We start from the raw sequence: 22,808 nt of genomic DNA, 5'->3' as shown, positions 1-22,808 counted from the left end.
CTATGCTCAGCTTATGGTGTTTCAGTTAGAGTGTACCTTTTAACTGGATTATCATAGGTTTCTGCTCTATATCTTTACTAAACCTAGTACAAGGCTCTTTATGGACCATAACCTCATAGTTTGCAATAAGTACTTTCACTTAATACAAAGGCAAAACCCATAAAACTAATCAATAAGCTGTAAGAAATGTTGATTACCTTTTGTGCTTTTGGTTTTAAATGTGCCCTTTGTCAGAAAATACATTTAACTCTTGCCAGTGTGCAACATATACTGATTTTAGCATGTGTGACCACATGCACCGAGGTTTATCATTGGTTTTATTGGTGCTAGCTCTCATAAATGCAGCATGTTGACATGCATTGGCCCAAAAGATTGTCCAACCCCCCCCATCCATCTATGCACATTATAGGCTTTGAATATGAATGACAAAGTGCGCATTGCTTGGTGAAGTGCATTCAAATCAAAACTCTCTGCACTGCAAGGTGTGAATCCAGCCTCAGCCTTTAAAACTATGGCATTGACAGTCTCAAGTTTTAAGCATGTCTTACTTCTCCAACCCCATGTTTAAGCTATATATATCTGTCTCAATAGTTCTTTGTCTTATTTGGGGGTAAAGACCAGTGATCAACCCCTGCCAGTCTAATTGCTGCCCCCAATTGCGACGTCATCAAGCCACCTCTGGATCTGTGGAGAAAGTGTCCATGTCATTGGACAGCAAAGTTGGGACTTACAGAAGGATCCTCTTGATCTCACTTCTCTTGCTTTCTTTCTGCAAACTACAGTGGAGGATATGCGACCATGGCCATTTTCTCCATAGGAGAAAACAGTGGTGCCCAATCACAGAAACAGACTGCCTAAAGAGGAGGAAAAAGGGACCTGTTTGGGGGATATATACTTCAAAAATTGACTGTCAGGAGTTCAGCATTAATGCAGACCTTCACCCTCTTTACTCATTTTCCATTAACTTGTACCCTCTCCCCTCCTATCATACAATCACAGACTTTATTTTATTTGCGTATTCCTTTTATGCCATGCTTTTATGCCCCATTGCCTCACTCCTCCAGATTTCTCACCTCAGTGGAAATGATGTACTCCTGCTGTTTACAGTATCTCGAGATACTTACATCACACATTCAAGGAAACTTTGGGGCAATCCACAGTGTATGCGCATGTGCCATGCCACTTCTTCAGAGGGCCGGCTATCTCGGTTCTTGCAGGGGACCCTCTGATGATGCACCATAACACATCATCAGGAGGTTTGACTGCAAGAACACGGAAGAGAGAGCCAGCTTCAGATAACATAAGAAAAGAAGATGGCAGCAGTGGAGTGGTTGATCACTACAGAAGAGAACACCACTGGGTTCATTTGACATGTGTTTTTTTTGTGGATATAAGATATGGGGAGTAAAAAAAACCAAAAAACTCCCATAAGACAGGTACCTCTTTGGAAACCTATTCTTTCTGAGTTTATAATGGAAGTGATGACATGTACTGTAAGGACCTATTCACACCACTTTATTGTGATAATGCACGTATTAATGCTTAGAATTGCTTGTTATATGTGTTGGTGCACTGCAGTACAATTCTGTGTTAATGGCACCGCACAGCGGCAGCATGCACACAGCACTGTGGTATGATTGGGCCCTAAGGACAATGATACTCTACAGAATGCTTTTTTTTTTTTTTGCCATTTGCTTTTTAATAAACTTACAAAATACATATAACCTAGTAAGTATTGCATAAAGATAAAGAGGGCAAGGGCTTGTATTGCCTGTGGTTATGCTGATCTTTTCTCCTTTACTGACTTACCATGCCGTGTTCATCACTGTGTTTTTGTCTCTCCCTGTTAGGGCTGAGCTCAGACATTTTCAGATCCTAAGAATATACGGATAAAATTGTTACCGATTCGTCGGTTGGGACGGCATTAGGGCTGGGCAAAAAATCGATTTGAATCTTGAATAGAGTTGAGAGGTCAAATCGATTCAAATTTTCAGCAAATCGTTTTTTTTTATTTATTTTTTTTGTTTTGTTTTGTTTTCACCAGGACTGGCGCTGACACTGCGGCGGTCCCCAGGAGCTGCGGGCAGGAGTTTTCAGGCGAGGCCGTGGCTTCAGCCTAGTCCGCAAGGCCGGACGCCGCGGACTAGGCCGAAGCCGTGGCCTCGCCTAAAGACTCCTGCCCGCAGCTCCTCAGGACCGGCGCCGTATCCATAAAAAAAAAACTATTCACAATTAGAAAAAAACGCAGTTTTTTTTTTATTTTGGAGAAAATCGCCCAGTTCTAGATGGCATACCTCGAAAGCAAATAAATCACTAGAATATAAGAAAGGGGGTTGGGATAAAGGAACATCCCAAAAAAGCAATAAGGAGAATCCACCACGGTATATCATTGGAAATCTCTAACAAGCATTATTGATCTTCAAATGGTATGTTAAAAACAACTAAAAAAAAATTACAAATAGCAATAATGTGGAGTAATTTACCCAAATACCCAACAAATAAAAAGAAACTCACACATACAATTGGACAACGTTGTCACAAAAATGACGCCAGAACTTGAAACCCCATGAACACTGCACATGCACACCCAGTACACAATGTTATTCTATGGTGTTGCTTTGGTATTCAACCAAAAATATCATATGTATATATATCTCACATGGATAATATGGAACCTAGATATGCTAGTATGCTCATGGCTAGATATATCTATTAGAGACTAAATTTTGGGGCCAGTGTCCATTAGTTGATGGAAAGCCTGGCGCGTTAATAAATTGAAGTTGAAGCAAAAAGATATAGTAGTAGTTGTAGGCTGATCGAATGTTATGCATAGATAAGCATCCCAGGTCTAGAACAGGCCGATCAGAAAATGAGATGAACAAGTCCTTTAACTACTTCAATACATGGCACTTACACCACCCCCTTCCTGCCCAAGCCAATTTTCAGCTTTCAGCGCTGTCGTTGTTTAAATGACAATTGCGCGGTCATGCTACATGGTACCTAAACAGAATTTTTATCATTTTGTTCCCACAAATAGAGCTTTCTTTTGGTGGTATTTAATCACCTCTGTGTTTTTTATTTACTCAACAGCTACCTCCGTCTATGCATTTCGCACACACAACCGTGCGCTTTTTCAAGATTTTCAGATCCTAGCCCTATCTGAGCATGCCCGCCAGGAAACGGTCACTGTACTGGGCCAATATAAGCAGGCAAGACATTCCCAGCCCAGCAGCTTCATACAAATATACAGTATCTCACAAAGTGAGTACACCCCTCACATTTTTGTAAATATTTTATTTTGTCTTTTCATGTGATGACACTTTGCTACCATGTAAAGTAGTGAGTGTACAGCTTGTAAAATAGTGTAAATTTGCTGTCCACTTAAAATAACTCAACACGCAGCCATTAATGTCTGAACCGCTGGCAACAAAAGTGAGTACACCCCTAAGTGAAAATGTCCAAATTGCGCCCAAAGTGTCCATATTTTGTGTGGCCACCGTTATTTTCCAGCACTGCCTTAACCCTCTTGGGCATGGAGTTCACCAGAGCTTCACAGGTTGCCACTGGAATCCTCTTCCACGCCTCCATGACAACATCATCGAGCTGGTGGATGTTAGAGACCTTGCGCTCCTCCACCTGCCGTTTGAGGATGCCCCACAGATGCTCAATAGGGTTTAGGTCTGGAGGCATGCTTGGCCAGTCCATCACCTTTACCATCAGCTTCTTTAGCAAGGCAGTGGTCATCTTGGAGGTGTGTTTGGGATTTGTTATGTTGGAATTCCGGCCCCGGGGCCCAGTCTCCGAAGGGAGAGGCTCATGCTCTGCTTCAGTATGTTACAGTACCTGTTGGCATTCATGGTTCCCTCAATGAACTGTAGTTCCCCAGTGCTAGCAGCACTCATGCAGCCCCAGACCATGACACTCCCACCACCATGCTTGACTGTAGGCAAGACACACTTGTCTTTGTACTCCTCACCTGGTTGACACCACACACGCTTGACACCATCTGAACCAAATAAGTTTATCTTGGTCTCATCAGACCACAGGACATGGTTCCAGTAATCGATGTCCTTAGTCTGCTTCTCTTCAGCAAACTGTGGGCTTTCTTGTGCATCATCTTTAGAAGAGACTTCCTTCTTGGACGACAGTCATGCAGACCAATTTGATGCAGGGTGCGGCGTATGATCTGAACACCGACAGGCTGACCCCCCACACCTTCAACCTCTGCAGCAATGCTGGCAGGACTCCGATGTCTATTTCCCAAAGACAACCTCTGGATATGATGCTGAGCACGTGCACTCAACTTCTTTGGTCGACCATGGCGAGGCCTGTTCTGAGTGGAACCAGTCCTGTTAAACCGCTGTATGGTCTTTGCCACCATGCTGCAGCTCAGTTTCAAGGTCTTGGCAATCTTCTTATAGCCTAGGCCATCTTTATGTAAAGCAAAAATTCTTTTTAGATCCTCGGAGAGTTCTTTGCCATGAGGTGTCATGTTGAACTTCCAGTGACCAGTGTGAAAGAGTGAGAGTGATAACACCAAATTTAACACATCTGCTCCCCATTCACACCTGAGACCTTGTAACACTAACAAGACACATGACATCGGGGAGCGAAAATGGCTAATTGGGCCCAACTTGGACATTTTCACTTAGGGGTGTACTCACTTTTGTTGCCAGCGGTTTAGACATTAATGGCTGTGTTGTTATTGTGAGGGGACAGCAAATTTACACTGTTATTCAAGCTGTACACTCACTACTTTACATTGTAGCAAAGTGTCATTTCTTCAGTGTTGTCACATGAAAAGATATAATAAAATATTTACAAAAACGTGAGGGGTGTACTCACTTTTGTGAGATACTGTATATACAGCGGGTTAAATAAGTATTGAACAAGTCACCATTTTTGTAGGTAAATATAATTCTAAGCGTGCTATTGACATGAAATGTTCACCACTTGTCGATAACAATCTATGCAATCCATACATATAAATAAATCAAAACCAGTACATTCAGAAATTAAAGGGGTTGTAAAGGTAAAAATTTTTTCACCTTAATGCATTCTATGCATTAAGGTGAAAAAACTTTTGACAGTACCGCCGCCCCCAGCCCCCCCGTTTTACTTACCTGACGCCTCGAATCTTCGCTCCTCGTCCTCGGCAGCTTCATTGCAGCTCAGCCTGGTCGCTGATTGGCTGCAGTGGATGGATTGAAAGCAGCGCAGCCATTGGCTCGCGCTGCTGTCAATCACATCCGATGACGCGGCGCGCCGGGGGGCGGGCCGAGTGATACAGCGAGCGGCTATAGCCGCCGGCTGTATCACGGGAGCGCGCCCGCAAGCACTCACCACCGTGCGAGGGAGCTCGCATGAAGGTGGTAAATGCTTGCGGGGAGGAGCTGAAACAGCCGCCGAGGGACCCCAGAAGACCAGGTTCGGGGCCACTCTGTGCAGAACGAGCTGCACAGTGAAGGTAAGTATAACATGTTTGTTATTTTTAAAAAAAAAAAAAAACACCTTTACAACCCCTTTAAGCTATGTGTAATAAAATGGAATGAAAGTATTGAACACGCTAACTGAAATGTATTTAATACTTTGTACAAAATCCCTTGGTAATGACACCTTCAAGAATCTTCCTGTATGAAGAAAATAGTCGCATGCCTTGATCAGGTGTGATTTTGGCCCATTCTTCCACACAGTCTTCAAATCTTGAAGGTTTCGTGGGCCTCTTCTATGAGATTTTCTATTGGATTCAAGTCGGGTGATTGGCTGGGCCATTCTAGCATCTTTATTTTCTTTGTTTGAAACCAATTGTTTCCTGTGTGTTTGGTATCATTGTCTTGCTGAAATGTCCACCCTCGTTTTATCTTCATTACCCTAGTAGATGGCAGTAGATTTTTATCAAGAATGTCTTGGTACATTTTTCCATTCATCCTTCTTCAAGGATATGAAGTTTGGCAGTACTGTCCCGCCCACACCATGATGTTCTAACCTCCAAACTTCATTGTTGATATGGTGTTTTGGGGTGATGTACAGTGCCATTAATCCTCCAAACGTGGTGTGTATTATGGCATCCAAAGAGTTCAGTTTTGGTCTCATCTGATCATTATATTCTCTCAGTATTTTACAGGCTTGTCTAAATGTTGTGCAGCAAACTTTAAAGTAGCTTCAACATGCTTTTTCTTCAGCAATGGAGTTTTGCGTGGTGAGAGTGCATACGGGCCATGGCAGTTAAGTGCGTTACTTATTGTTTTCTTTGTAACAGGTGTACCTGCTATTTCCAGGTCTTTCTGAAGCTCTCCACAAGTGGTCCTTGGCTCTTGGAGAACTCTACCGTTAAACCTTTCACTCCTCTGTCAGAAATCTTGCGAGGAGCACCTGGTCGTGGCCGGTTTATGGTGAAATAATGTGTTTTCCACTTTTGGATTATGGCCCTACAGTGCTCACTGGAACATTCAGAAGTTTGGAAATCCTTCTGTAACCAATGCCATCAGTATGTTTTGCAACATTAAGGTTGCGATGGTCTTGAGAGCGCTCTTTGCTTCTACCTATTATGAGATGTTTCTTGTGTGACACCTTGGTAATGAGACACCTTTTTATAGGCCATCAGTTGAGAACTGAACCAGCTGATATTAATTTGCACTGGCAAGGGGCAGGATTTTATTACACAAAACTTAATTTCTGAACTTTTGTTTTCTTTATATGTATGAATTGCATGGGTTGTTATCGACATGTGGGAAAAAAATTTTCATGTCAATAGCACCTTTAGAAATGTCTATTTACCTAGAAAAATTGTGACGTGTTCAATACTTTTTTTTACCCGCTGTGTGTGTGTGTGTGTGTGTGTGTGTATATATATATATATATATATATATATATATATATATATATATATATATATATATATATATATATATATATATATATATATATATATATATATATTATGTGTGTGTATCCCTACTCATAATGGAGATGTACAGGTATGAGATTGTAGGTACAGTCTAGGCACCCTCACATACCAGGTAGTGCGCTGATGTACAACATTTAACATTTCTAAATGTTCCCTATAAGTAAGATCTTCTGAGTTCAGTTGCAGTTTACATTTTGTAGAGGTTACAGAATGCTTGTAACACTAGAATTGTTTTTATTGTACTGGAGTTCTTCTATAAAGCTTGTTATTCTAAAAACACGTCCTACATCAGATAGCTGTGATTGGTTGTGGCTGTTGCTAGAGATGCCAAACCTACTGTCATGTAAGCTCTGTATTCTGCTCACCTATACAGGCTGACTTCTGTGCAATTGTATTATTAGCTGTGAACTTGTGCTCATTTTGGTTGAAGTGAATTTTCAGAAGGCTTTTATGTATACGTATTTCAAACCACCTGGGTTTTATGATGGCTGTTTGGCATTAGCCCAGGATTGCTGAAGGGTAGTATGTCTTTATAGACACCCCACTTTGCATGTAAAGCATAGTGCTTGGAGCAGCTTGTTCATGATATGACATGAAATCTCATAATATGAAGTAATACTTGAAACTAGAATTTGTATTACATGGGCATTTTTCATTGTTCATAAAAATCCCTAAGCATATGGGATGGTAGATGCAATTTTTTAATTTTGTATATTTTTCTTTTATTTTTAATACAGGCTTTCTTGTTAATTGCTCTAATACAGGGGTCCTCAAACTTTTTAAACAGGGGGCCAGTTCACTGACCCTCAGACCGTTAGAGGGCCGGACTATAGTTTAAAAAAAAAAAAAAAAAAAAACTATGAACAAGTTCCTATGCACACTGCACATATCTTATTTTGAAGTGAAAAAACAAAATGGGAACAAATACAATATTTAAAATGAAGAACAAGTAAAGTTAAATCAACAAACTTACCAGTATTTCTATGGGAAAATACCAATATACACATATATATATATATATATATATATATATATATATATATATATATATATATATATATATATATATATCGCGCTACAAAAACAATATACCAGCAATAACTTTGCCCACACAGAGACATACAGACTGCACTGCCCATCAATGCAGTCTGATCAGTGCCCATTAATGCTCGCCAACGCAGCCCAATCAGTGCCCGCCAGCGCAGCCCAATCAGTGCCCGCCTCACCATTATTGCAAGCCCCCCCCCACCATTATTGCAAGCCCCCCTCACAGCCTTACTGTGCCAAACAATGTTTCACCAGTTAGTGTGTGTGCACATTGGGCATCTCCTGCTGCTGTGTCACGGCTTACTGCGAAAAGTTCGGAGCGCGATGTTATAAAAGTCCCACCCTCCTCCTACCTAGACCAGTTCATGTGATAGACAGAACACTGCCTCTATCACACTAGCTGGTCTAGGAGGAGGGTGGAACTTTTATCACAGAGTGCCCAAACTTTTTAACAGTGAGCTCCGTGACACAGCAGTCTCCCGCTGTGTTACAACCGGCCCGCCCCGAGGCCTGGCCTGGGTGGGGTGGGCCGGATAAATGTCCTCGGCGGGCCGCAGTTTGAGGACACCTGCTCTAATATATGTTTTCAGCTGTCATTACATAACGGCTTGCTCAGTGCAAACAATCGTGGAAAAAGACAGATTGCACTGTATTGGCATTTCTCCAGAGTTCACTGATGCAAGCTCTCGGGCACAGACTGGCAATCTGACAACTGTGGTGTCTGTTAGCTGGGTGAATACACGTGTTTTTTTTATTATTATTATTATTTTATTTGGGCTTGTATTCTGGATTTTATTCTAAAACCGAAGGCCCAGTGAGCCCAAAATAATAAATGAAGTAATTTAAATCACAATTCCGGGCAACAAGTGAAAGCACTCAGCAGCTTAGGCTGTCCAGTAAACCCAGCAACTGTGTTGAAATCAGAAAGTTCATTCTATTTACATTAATCAGAATTTGTTTCTGTAATTCTTAGGAGTACTTCCAAAGCCTATACTGTAGAGCTGCACGTTTCTGGCTAAAATGAGAATCACGCTTTAGAATAAAGATCACGATTCTTGCGGCATAACATCATCTTTCACATTATACAAAATAATTGGGCTAACTTTACGGTTTCGTTTTTTTAAAATCAATTGAAGTATATTTTTTCCCAAAAAATTTCGTTTGAAAGACCGCTTCGCAAATACAGTGTGACATAAAATATTGCAACAACCGCGATTTTAATCCCTAGGGTCTCTGCTAAAAATATATATGTAATTTTTGGGGGTTCCAATTAAATTTTCCAGCAAAAAAAAATGATTTTAATTTTGTAAGAAACAAGTGTCCGCTTTAAAAGGTTTAGTCTTTAAGTGGTTAAACTTTCCTTATTTACAGACCAAAGTTCATCTAAGAACGAAATGTTACAATTTTAGACTCCTTTCACATTGAGGCACTTTACAGGCGCTATAGCGCTAAAAAAAGTGCCTCTCCTGTCACTCCAGTGTGAAAGCCTGAGCACCGCTAGAATGACAGTAAAGCGCCGCTAAAAATAGCAAAGCTTTACCGCTGATGCCCGAGTGCTGCGAGTATGAAAGTGCCCTGATAGTTATCTACTAGTGCTGACAATGTTGTGAAAAACTTGGCAGACTGCCCCGTATTTTTCTTTTGACAGCTGAGTGAGCAGAGAACTCTACACTTGTTACATGAATGAATCGGGGAAATTCTGCATAGAGATCGTGAGGGGAGTTGAATCAAATTTTTTAACGATTAATTGTGCAGCCCTACTATGCTGTGTAATTCTCTCTGATCCCTACACCACAATTCACATTTAAAAAAAAACATTAAAATAGAACTAAAGGCATTTTTATTCCATTTTGACTAGAGTAAGGGAGGGTTATAATCACCGTTAGGATTTTTACCATCTGTGTCCTATTGGGGAGATTTCCTTCACTTCCTGTCTCATAGCCAAAACAGGAAGTGAACGAAAATCCCTGCAAATTAAGGGACCTAGTATCTCCATTGGAAGAATTCCCCTCTATTTCCTTTTCTGGGGACAACTAAAAATAAGGATTTTGCTTTAATGTCAATTTTTGATAACGGTAAACAGGACAAATCTGACAGGGGTTCTAATTCCTCTCCACTCTATCCCAAAATTTTTTTTGCCTTTAGTTATACTCCAAGGTAGGGGTAGGCAACCTTGGCCCGCCAGCTGTCGTGAAACTACAAATCCCATCATGCCCCTGCCTCTAGAAGTCATGCCTGTGATTGTTAGGGTCTTGCAATGTCTCATGGGACTTGTAATTTCAAAACAGCTGGAGGGCCGAGGTTGCCCACCCCTTCCCCCCCCTCCCCTCCTCCCCCCCTCCCCTCCTCCCCCCTTCCCCTCCTCCCCCCTTCCCCTCCATAAAGATGCACGCCCCCGGAAATATCCGTGACCGCTGGTAAATGCCCGCTGACATCCATCAAATGACAGAGTGATCACTTGTAAACAAACCCGTTTCATGTCTGTTTCCTCTCTCCCCTCTCTGTATCGATCAGTACAGTGTGAGTGGAGAGGGGAGAGATTGGGTGCAGCAGCACTGTGGGCTGGGTCTGTAGTGCCCATTGCAGCCTCATTCAGCCAGCCATCCATCCATTAACTAATCTATCAATGGGTCCGCGCTTCAGACTTTTAAAACACTGCTGCCCCCCTATGTAAATAGGGAACACCTTAGTGATACCCCGAAAGGTTAAAAGCAGAATATAGGGGATGGCGCTGTGTAAATGTGAGTGTTTAAAGTGCCAAGTGCTTTGGTGCGTAATACAATCCTACCTCGATACAAAAAGTATAAAAATAAAAATAAATATATATTAAAAAGTTGTGAATTGACCAAAAATTAATCAATACGGTGAAGTAATAAATCCTTAATGGAATTCCAAGTAATTATAATCCCATACATTAAGCAAACTCAATCCTAATATTGTCTAAATTGTGAAACGTGTGAACAAAATCCACTAAAAATGCAGAGTGACAAGTATCGAATCTAAAAAAGTTGGTTGTCAGACCACAGTGCAACCCACACAGTGCAATAATGTGCAAATACCGTTGAGAGTTAAAACCAATCTATTATATGTGAAAAAGTGTATAAAAAAAAAATGTGTCACAAAACATTAATATTAAAAAATATTCAAAGAAATATATATATATATATATATATATATATATATATATATATATATATAGTCCCAACTGCTGTATAATACAAAAGTTCATAATGGTGATACAATTGCAGTGTACTAAATCGTATAGCGTATTTCCCAGAAGATTCTTCTTTAGTAGTGGAGATCCATGCAAGCAATTTCCCCCAATGTGATTGTACTCACCGGAGCTCCCTGCCCCTGCAGGAGTATGAGCGTGTGGTGTTAATCCTCAGCCTTTAATCGCTCCCATCTCCCCGGTGCCAGTATTCTTCCACTCAGCCCAATCCAGGAGAACCACTTGTTGAGGAGGTGAGGGGGACTCACTGCCCTTTGCTGTAGCACAGATCCCAGCCAGGCATCCACTTTCATATGTTTAGATAAAACATCTTGCAAAGAATTGTGGGAAAAAATTACAACTTCAAAAAACTCACCATGCCTCTTACTAAATACCTTGGAATGTCGACTTTCCAAAAAGGGGTCATTTGTGGGGTATTTTTACTTTCCTGGCCTGTTGGTGTCTCAAGAAATGAGATAGGCCATCAGTACATCAGGTGTGATCAATTTTCAGAGATTGGCACCATAGTTTGTAGACTCCAACTTTCACAAAGACCAAATAATATACACCGATTTGGGTTATTTTTACCAAAGATATGTAGCAGTATAAATTTTGGCCAAAATTTATGAAGAAAAATTACTAATTTTGCAAAATTTTATAACAAACGAAGAAAATGCATTTTTTTACAGAATTTTTGGTCTTTTTTCTTTTCTTTTATAGCACAAAAAATAAAAATCCCAGCAGTGATTAAATGCCACCAAAAGAAAGCTCTATTTGTGTGAAAAAAAGGACAAACATTTCATACAGGTACAGCAAAGTTAGAGAACCAAACAATGTTTCCCATCTTTTACAACGTGTGGGGGCGCAGTGCCTCCCCCTCAGTGCAGGTGCGGCACGGGGAATTCTGAGATTGGAATGCATTAGTGTACAGAAGCTGTGTCTTGCTGACACTTCCCTGTGCTGCTCTGCTGATGGGGAGGGAGTCACGTGTCGGTAAAAGAGGCTTCGCGTGCCGCTTGTGACGCCAGTGCCGGGGGTTGCCTACCCCTGCCCTTGCATTGTGACGGTTTCACATTCGTAGAGACTGCAGATTTTTTCCAATCAGACAAACCATATCTTGTATTGAGGGGACTTGCAATGCAGAACCAGGAAGTGGAGCCTACATACAGTATGTAGAGAGAAGATGTGACCATCGCCTTTCACATTTTATAGTGCAAGCTGTACATAGTAACAAAGATTTTTAACTGCATTAGCACGCATTCATATGAATTTCATGAAGCTGGTGTATTTCACATGCAAATCTAAAAGGCTTTCAGTTCCTCTTTAAGATCAGTCTGTCAAGGTGTAGGTTAATACAAGGTGAATTGGTAGATTGTGCAAGGGCAATGGTGTATGTGTTGTGTATCTTAAGCAAGGGTGATATTTGTCATGATAAACTCATTTATTTATGATAGAATAAGCTCCTTTAATTAAAGGAAATCGTGCTTAAGTGGTCTTTTCTGCACATTTATAGTATATTTTTTATATAATGGACACTTTACTGCAGTGCTCAGGTATTAGTGTAGCAAAAGTTTTCACCGCAGACACATGAACAAGAAAAAGACATCATTTGCATTGTAATTTCTCGGGAATGCTTTGGATAAACAACTAAAACGAAACCTTAGCGAGAATGGTAAATGAAGCGGAGTTACCATCCACCATGTGACATGCAAATAAGGCGCAGCTGATGTGCTAAACAAATTTAGTACAGCCTGTTGATGTTAAAGACCTGTAAAATTTAGCTATGTTTTCAAATTGGTATTTATTTCTGGTTGTAAAATTTGTAGTTTATATTTTAAAGTAAATGTAAACCAGATTGCTAAAATATTACATAAGCTTTAACATGTTACTGTAACTTAAAAAATAGTTGTCTTTTTTTAAATATACAGGTTATATTATAGAAAAAAAAAAACACCTGCTGGTCCTCCTATGAATGTTCATGTTTATGCACTTCTGTTATAAGGTTCTGTCCTAACTGTGTTTTTGCATTGTCGGCCTGTCACATACGCTTTGGTGGAGCCCATAGGTGGCTTTGCCTACACACGTTGCACAGGCACAGTCCACCGTTGTCACTTTCAGAAATTCCGTTACGCGCTAATGCTGGCGTGCAGGTGCTTGTAGACAGAAGTGTCTGAAACAGGCTGCAGGAGATCAGAAGCAAAAAAATAGGGAAAATTAGGTGAAAATGGTTATTATAGGGAAAAAAAACTTGCCATTTTCCTAATATGCAGTGATTTCGCCAACTAAAACTCATCTAGTTAGGGTTTACATATACTTTAGCACAGTTGTCTTATTCTTTCCTTTTTGCCTTTTATTTTTACATTAAAGAAGAATAAACTCTGGAAGCTGTGCTAAAAAATGTTGGCAAAATTGTATGAAAAAAAAAAAAAAAAAAAGGCAAACAAATGTTATTATATGGCATTGTACGTATAATACCTTTTATGTTTTTGACTGTTTATGCTTTCTATACAAAATAAGTAAAACAAACATTTAAAAAAAAAAGGCAAACAGGGCAAAGGCATATAACCCATCTGTTATGATTTGAAGACCCATGTCCTGTACTGTATGCAAAGAGAGGGATTTTACAGGTTATGAAAAAAATAGTTTTTTCAGGATACAACTTCGACACAAATAACATTTTCTAAATGTTCTCTAACATAGCAAATTTTCCTCTTTTTGAGTTGCGATGCACTTTTTTAATAACTTTGGTTTTATAAATGACTGCCATCCACCAAAAACACAATGTTTAGTTTTACTGATTAGAAATGATTACATCTACTATGAATTAAGTCCATCTTTCCATATTCTAGGCCGGAGGCTCAGCAGAAAGCACCCTCAGCTCCTCCACCTCCCCCACCACCTCCTCCTATACCTGAGCCAGCACCTCCAGAGCCCGAGGAGGAGATTTTGGGATCCGACGATGAGGAACAAGAAGACCCTGCTGACTACTGTAAAGGTTAGTAAACTACAACAGCTGTATTTTTATAACTTTATTTTACTTTATTAATTTCTGTAGCACTGGCATAGTATAAGTCTGTTTTTATGTAGAACCATTTACATAGACCATATGTTGTTGTGGATTGTTTGGTCAGCTTTGGCCTGCGTGAATAACACTGATGGATTTTCATAGCCCCATTTGTAAGTTAAGTTAATATTTCTTTAATTAAAGAAGTTTTCCTATTTATTTTTTAGCATTGTAAATTTGCACCCACATCTCCCTTCTTACCCTAATGCTACTGCAACTGCTTCATGCTTTCTGGTGTATTCTGTGCTGGAAAGTGTGTATAACGTCCCATGCACCCACACACATGTGATGATGCACAGTATCCCCAGCGTGCACACACATAACTGATGCATAGTGTTCCCTGTGTGTACGTACTATTGTAACTAATCCTCACACACACACACGCGTAACTAAAGCATTGCGTCCCCTGCATGTGCGCACACACACGTAACAAATGCATCCTGCTCTGTTCTATACTCGCTAACTTGCATTTTTAATCTTTCCCTCTCCCCCAGCACCTTTCCCTCTCTTCTCAAACATGCACTGGTTACTGCATACTTCAAAAACCCTCACTGGACCCCAACAGTTTAAACCACTTAATACCAATTTCTCTGCTGCCATTTGCCTCTAAACTTGTCGAGTTCCTTGTCCACAGCCATATGAGTTGCTACCTCACTGATAACCCTTTTGACCCCTTCAGTCTTGCTTCCGCCCACATTTTCCTAAAATTGCCCTACTAAAACTCAAGCAACTTACTAACTCCTAAACCAATGGCCACTACTCTTTAACCCAGGAACCCGGGTTTAGCCAAGTTTCGTTTATAGGCGTTTTTCGTTTTGGCCATTTAAAAAGAAAAAAAAAAATTATTTTATTTTTTATTTTTTAGAAACGCTTCTAAACGCAAACGCGGCATGTAAACGCGGCAAAACAGACATTTTAAACGTGGGTTACTATCTGTCAAGTTAAATCGTTCAGGAGAGGTTGTAAAAACGTCCCGTGTACATGAAGCCTAATGCCCTGTACACACGGTCGGACTTTGTTCGGCCATTCCGACAACAAAATCCTAGGATTTTTTCCGACGGATGTTGGCTCAAACTTGTCTTGCATACACACGGTCACACAAAGTTGTTGGAAAATCCGATCGTTCTAAACGCGGTGACGTAAAACACGTACGTTGGGACTATAAACGGGGCAGTGGCCAATAGCTTTCATCTCTTTATTTATTCTGAGCATGCATGGCACTTTGTCCGTCGGATTTGTTTACACACGATCGGAATTTCCGACAACGGATTTTGTTGTCGGAAAATTTTATATCCTGCTGTCAAACTTTGTGTGTCGGAAAATCCGATGGAAAATGTGTGATGAAGCCTACACACGGTCGGAATTTCCGACAACAAGGTCCTATCTCACATTTTCCGTCGGAAAATCCAACCGTGTGTACGGGGCATTAGACTCTTAGACCTTTTCATTGCCTTTGATATAGTCAACCACCTGCTCATCCTCAATAAACTCTAACTTCCTGGTTCTTTTCCTACCTATTTCATCGCACCTTCAGTGTTAACCACAACCCTATCTCCTCTCCTCTAACTCTTTTTGTTGGTGTACCCCAGGGCTGTCCTTAAGCTCCTTTTTATTCTCTCTCTACACTCCTTCCTGGGGCCAGTTGTTCTCCTCCCACAGCTTCCAATAAAACTCTACACCAATGATGTCTAGATCCATCGCTCTACTTATCCGCTAACCCCCTTGATTTCTTTGCCAATCACAAATTTACTGAGCAACATATTTGTATGGATGTCACAATACTTCCTCAAACTCAATCTGTCAAAAACTGAGTTCATAATATTTCCTCCTCTGTAATTTCCCTTCCCCCATGCTCGCCTCCTGGACTTCTCCCGAACCTCTCCCATACTTTGGAACTCCCTGCCTCAATCTATCTTGTTATCTCCTACTCTGAAAACACATCTATTGAGGGAAACCTCCTCCATCTCCACTTAAAAACTGTACTTTCACCTTCTCCATCTGCCCATCCTCCACAGCTGTTACCCTTTGTACAGCTACCCTTTTCCTTTTAGATTGTAAGCTCCACGAGCACGGCCTTCATGATCCTTCTGTATTAAATTGTATTTCACCTATACTGTCTTCCTTATATTGTAAGAGCTAACTCAAACTGTTGGCACTATAAAAGTCCTTATAATTATAAGTTTCCTCTGGGCACACACATACTTGTAACTGATGCATAGTGTCCCCTGTACATGCACACACATCCAACTGATGCATAGTGTCCCCTGCTCAGACACGCCTGTATCTCAAACCTAGTGTTCCCTGCACACAGGCATACATGTAACTAATGTGTTCAGACATTCACCCTTACTAAGACATGCATAGCAATGCTCCTCACGGATTCATATTAACAAACAAGACACTTCTCTACTGACCCAGGTTCTGCTGGCACTCACAGATAAACATTTTAAAATCCTTTAGAAAGAGGATATTGGCACAGAATACACAAAACCTATGAATGTGGTCCAAAATCTGTAACACATGGCTTGACACCCAAACCATACAACTGTGAGGCGAAGTCAACATGTTTCACAGTCTTCAGCGTTCTCAGGACTGGCCTTCCCTATATTATAAGGGTGCAGAAAAATGGCTCACTCATTTCCGAATCCATCTAGAGATCAAAGAACAATGTACAGTGAAAAAAAACCCTGTAAAATCCTGTTCATCATGTATCCCACAAAGGTGGGCAATTATACAAGAAATATAGTAAAAACTATTCTGACAGAAGGCGGCCCAAAGTACGGTACTTACATTTTAATAAGGCCAGCAGATGGAGCCGTCCAAACTCTGCTGCAAGGGGTTGTTCCGCCATCAAATAAAGAGTCCCCCTCTCAGAAAAGAGTGACAGGATGGTGGGGAGGGCAAGCAAAAGAGCGGGAAGCCATGTTGAACAACCAAAAAGTATAAATATACAGATGGCCTGATTCTATGGAACAAAAGTGGGGGGAGCGTGCTTTCCTGGCAAATGGCAGAGCCACAAAAATTAAGTTGTCCCGTGTCCCCGAATAGTGTGGGAGGCAGGAGCAAGTCCCATATTCCTGTGCCTCTTATAAAGCCATCCAGCAAGGTCCATTCAAAACTGAGGACAGATCTTGCCTCTCGCAGGAGAAAGGAGAAAATCTGCACATACGCTCTGTGTTGGAATGGACGTCTGGCATGATGACTCTGCATGTATGCTGTGAAAATCAGTAAATTTCAGGAAATGCAAATGTCATGCAGTGGTGTTAGATGCTTTTTTATCTTCTGTTTAGGGTTGGTTTATAAGTGACCCTGTGATGATCGGGTCCCTTTATGACCGTGCATTTGGTTTGAATGTGCCCCCTAAAGTATTTGTAAAGCCACTAAAAACAAAGCATAGTATAGTAATCCAAATTACTTTCTGAACTACTAATAACTTTTTTCTTAGAAAAATCATGTATATACTTTATTTTAGTTGGTTTAGTTAGGGAGGTACATTCCCTGTCTATGTAAGCTGCTTTCCCAAGGGGTTTCCTCGTTGGTAGGTAAATTGATACCGAACACATACTGTTTAATTTACATGGTCCCTTCTATTTCTGTATGTGGATGTTGGTACTGTTATATATTTATATTTATATTTATATATATATATATATATATATATATATATATATATGTATGTATATGTAATTTTTTTTTTTTTTTTTTATTAAAATAATATCTTTTTCCTAATCCGTATACAGCTGTCACATGACCCAGATCTTTCCCAGCCTGTCTGCAGGAAAACATAAGCAGGAGGAGCTTCTAATCCTTTGCTACTGTTTACATGTTCAAAGAAAAAAAACTGCCTTTGGAATACAGAGTAAAAATAAATATCAAAAATAAATAATAATAAACGGTTTTAAAATGACATACAAATATATATTCAAAATAAAATCGTTATTACTTTGTAAAAATAACATGGTGTGGGTAGATTTCTGCCAGTCACACTCCTCCAGCTTGTGTCTTAGAATAAGGGGGAGGTGAAACCACCATTAATCTACTTGTAATATCCCACCCCCAATGTGTTTAGCTGGTTAGTGGGCATAGAGGAAGGAGGGAGTGCGCTCTCATTTACCACTGTGTATACGCCCACATGCGTGACTCTATAGCCACATGGGCTGTTCATATGTGATAGGGAGGAAATGCTCAGGATAGAAACACACTCAAAATTGAGCATGTGCAGAGTTGCCACCACAGCTGCAAAACACCTAGCTGAATTGGGGACCTGAACAGAAAGTGGAGATGGAGAACAGGATTTACCAGGTTTATTGCAGAAAACAAATCTCATAGTGACGGAGTATGAACAGCATGTAATAGAACATTTATTGATAGTTTTTATGATGTGGGTTTAGTGACACCTTAAGAGTGTGGAAGGTGGGGGGATGACAAAGACTACAGCCCACTGTGCTTTACCATGGCGCCCTGAAGCTCAGATCAGCACACAAACTGTCCACACCAGCACGAATCTGTTTCCTTGCATGGTATGGTCAGAATTGCACAGGAAAACAGATGAACTGGCAGGATCACAGGTATTTCCTAATAAAAGGGACTGCTATGACACAATTGTCAATGGACACTCAAATAAACAAATGTATTCATGCAATAAAATTTAGCTTTACATGCATTTTAACAAGCCTCAATGCCCGAAAAACATTGTGTTGCTCGAGTGCTAACACATGTCATAACACCTGCATACTGATGTGAAGGAAGCCTTAGGGCTGGTTCACACCATGCCCACACAGGAACACGCTGATCATGAATGGGCTAAATCGCACCACACCAAAAGTAGCCCATGCACTACTTTTAGAAACGCACCGATACTTTTTGTACCATGTGATCTGGTGTGGGCAAACGCATTGGGTTTTAGATCTGTGTTTGGGGTGTCATTAACTTATCGACACCTGCTGCAGATTACAAATAGAATATATATTAAATGTGGCGTGAACTGGCCCTTAAAGCGTAATTAAACCCCACTGTTTTCAGCCAAGAAAGCTGCCACCTTGGCCTCTGATCTTAAGTTAAAAAAGTGAAAAAATGATTAGACCTCCGCGCTTATGGTGAAAATGAAAAATGAGGAGCTGCAGCCTCTATCAATAAATTCACCCTAAGGTGAATTTAGAAGAAATGTGAAAAAAGAGGGGATAGGTATGGCGCTGCTCTTGTTAAGAGGTGACCTACAACCTCTAAATACTTGAGGAGTGTGTGTCACGGGTGTATTTAGTGCAAAAAGTGACAATAAAAGTGCAGAAAAAGAAAATTATTTGTATATTCACAAAAATCCACAAAAAAATCCTACTGTGTAAACTACCTAACCGCTTATATATAATGCATATTGTTATGTTCAAAAGAAAACACAATCCTGTGCAAAACCTGCAATTCAAAGTGACATTTCTGTGCAAAAACATCCAACATATATGACTGGTGTATATTGTTGCTGTGAAACTGGGTTCAGAAATATGCATATACTGTCCTTAAACCCTGGTGTATGAAAAGTCCAATAAAGTGACAATGTGTTCCTTCAAATTGTTCTGTGCTCCATAAGAAACGCACTCACCGCTATTATTCACCCCACAAGGAGGTATTTCACCTTCACAGTATGAGCCACTGTGTAACCTGTGGAGTGGGAGGAAACTTCCTGTCCTGTGTTCTCCAAGTGCCTCCTTGTCTGCGATGTAAGTGGTCTCCTCACTGTTAACCTCTTAGATGTTGACCACATGGTGGTCTCCTCCATAGTGTGATACCGTACAAATATCCAAACATTTATTAATAATACTGATGGGTATTCACATTTATTAAAAATCATTAAAAGCGAAAACAGTATTTAAAAACAGGAAACTGGAGCAATCTGCGCTCCACGGCTCGAAACCGGAAGTGATGCAATGGCGCTGTATAGTCCCACCCTACACATTTCATCAAAGGGACGTCATCTGGAGCGGTGTACTTTTTCTAGATGTTTAAATTGGACGCCTCCTGACGAAGCGGCATTGGCCACGAATATGTTGAGGCTTAACGTCCATTTTCACATCACAGTGCCTCCACCTATCCATGTATCCATGGGGGCTTTATTAAGTATTGTTTTAATATTTGTGTATTTACGTCTTTTGTTAGCAACCTTGATGTTGTATGTTTTGTATAACAATGTTTGTAAATTAAAATAAACTGGAATTTTTATCAAAGATTATTATCTTTTTGGGTACCGGAATGGTCCAATATTTTTCCCTAGGGGAGGTAGGGCCTTGTTGGAGTAGCCCTGTTTACATTCTCCCCACTCCTTTAAAATACATCTGATCTTAAGTTGCCATGATGCTGTACATGTGATCAGTTATGTCACCAGCCATTTGATGGTTTGACAGTTTGGTTGAGAGCACAGCCAATGTGATATACATTCTCGGCACGTGACAGTGTAATGTAACTGTTTTTTTTAAATTGTTACATCGATGGGTTTAGTTTCGCTTCAAGCTTCCAGGATTTATATTTTGGGGTTTTGGCATTTCATTGGCACTGATCTATCAAAGTAATAAGTTCAATTTTATTATTTCAAATTATTTGAAATCCATATAAAGTTAACTTTCTCCTTATGTATGGTCTTGTCATTTTAGCATTGTTTAATTTTCATCATACAGTACAGGACACATGACTAGAGATACCAAACCTACAAGGGTGCTAATGATATAGGTGCCACATCTTCAACTAAGAAATTAAATTGGAGAAAAAAAAAAGGGGCAGTCAATGGACTTTTCAAACTCCATATATGCACATAACTTGCACGACACGATTAGTCTTTTTTTTTTTTTTTTTTTTTTAAAACATGCAAGGTTTATTACTAAGTTTATTATGACAATGAATTAAATACATGAAAAACCAACAACATTCATCTCATAAATGTATACATTGTGATCCTTTACTTTATTGCCCATGATACTGAGGAGGAACATATATACAGGTGCATCTCAAAAATTAGAATATCATCAAAAAGTTAATTTACTTCAGTAATTCAATTCAAAAAGTGTAATTCATATATGTTATATAGGTGTGTTACACTCATAGTGATGTTTCAAGCATTTCTTTCTTTTAATTTTGATGATTATGGCTCAGAGGTTGTGAAAACCCGAAATTCAGTACCTCAGTAAATCAGAGTATTACATAAGACCAATTTTAAAAAAATGACTTTTAAAGTGGAGGGCCACCCTAAAATAGAAAATAGAATGAAAAATCTTTAAAAAAAAACCCTTGTTGCTAGGCAGTCTTCCTAATCTGCCTCTTACTATTCCGCGGCGTGTTCTGCTCCTGGGTACTGTGTGTGTTTCCAGAAAACCATGGGGCCACTCACAGATTGCCGCTCGCGCGTGCGCAGTAGGAAACTGTCAGTAAAGCCGCAAGGCTCCACTGCCTGTTTCCCTTACTTAGGATGGCGGTGCCGGGACCCGAGAGCCGAGGGACGGGTCGGCCTCGGGCGGCCGACATTGCGGGCACCCAGGACAGGTAAGTCTACTTATTTTAAAGTCAGCAGCTACAGTGTTTGTAACTGCTGACTTTTAAAAAAAAAATATAGTGGCCGTAATCCCGCTTTAATTCAGAAATGTTAACTTACTGAAAAGTATGTCCATGTACAGTATAGTATGCATGTAATATTTGGTCGGACTCCTTTTACATGAATTACTGCATCAATGCAGCATGGGATGGAGGCCATCAACATGTGACACTGCTGAGGTGTTATGGAAGCCTAGGTTGCTTTGATAGCGGCCTTCGGCTCATCTGCATTGTTGGGTCTGGTGTCTCTCATCTTCCTCTTGACAACACCCCACAGATTCTGTATGGCAGTGGTCATCAACCCTGTCCTCAGGACCCACTAACAGGCCAGCTTTTATGTATTACCTTGGGGAGATGCAGACTAGAATACTGCAATCACTGAGCAGCAAATGACATCACCTGTGATGTATTTCAGTTATCTTGCAAACCTGGCCTGTTAGTGGGCCCTGAGGACAGGGTTGATGACCACTGCTGTATGGGGCTTAGGTCAGGCGAGTTTGCTGGCCAATCAAAAAGTGATACCATGATCATGCCAAGTAGGGCTGAAACGATTAATTGATAAAATCGATAATGAAAATCTTCAATGATTTTCATAATCGATTAGTCGGTCTAATGGCACGGACCTTCCTCCCTGCCAGTCCGCCTCCGTCCCAGTGTTAGAATCCTGTGTACAAGGCTGCGTCGCCACCGCATTCTTATGAGAATACAGCGGCGCTCATGTGACCAGGCACGTCCGCCTCTCTCCTCCTCGCTGACGTCAGCTCCCCCCCCCTGATATTCTCAGCCCCGCCCGCTGCTGCCTCGAAGGAATAGAAAGAGAGGCGAGAAGCAGCTGTGAGTGCCGAGCTGCACCTGTGAAGTGATATAAGGTAGCGGCTATACAATACTCGGTAGTACATTCATTTCTGTAATGACAAGTTAACAACAAGTGTCCCATGATCATAGGTATTTCTGGGGGGGGGGAATAGTGTCCCATTGGTGTTCTGGGGAGGGGGGAGGGGAATAGTGCC

The 22,808-nt window shown here is 40.6% G+C and overlaps 1 protein-coding gene across 7 annotated transcripts in view; it reads left to right on the top strand.

Moving 5' to 3' along the window:
- SRPK2 (SRSF protein kinase 2) overlaps positions 1–22,808 on the top strand; it is a 281,731-nt gene that overhangs the window by 119,283 nt on the left and 139,640 nt on the right. For all 7 annotated transcript variants that reach the window (XM_073619642.1, XM_073619637.1, XM_073619641.1 and 4 more), the window contains one exon: positions 14,015–14,160. In XM_073619642.1, the coding sequence (XP_073475743.1) occupies positions 14,015–14,160 (146 nt within the window). The remainder of the gene's footprint in view (positions 1–14,014; positions 14,161–22,808) is intronic.

This window comes from Aquarana catesbeiana, linkage group LG03, assembly GCF_042186555.1.
Source record: "Aquarana catesbeiana isolate 2022-GZ linkage group LG03, ASM4218655v1, whole genome shotgun sequence".
Classification (NCBI taxonomy): domain Eukaryota; kingdom Metazoa; phylum Chordata; class Amphibia; order Anura; family Ranidae; genus Aquarana; species Aquarana catesbeiana.
This window is presented reverse-complemented; position numbering and strand designations above follow the sequence as displayed.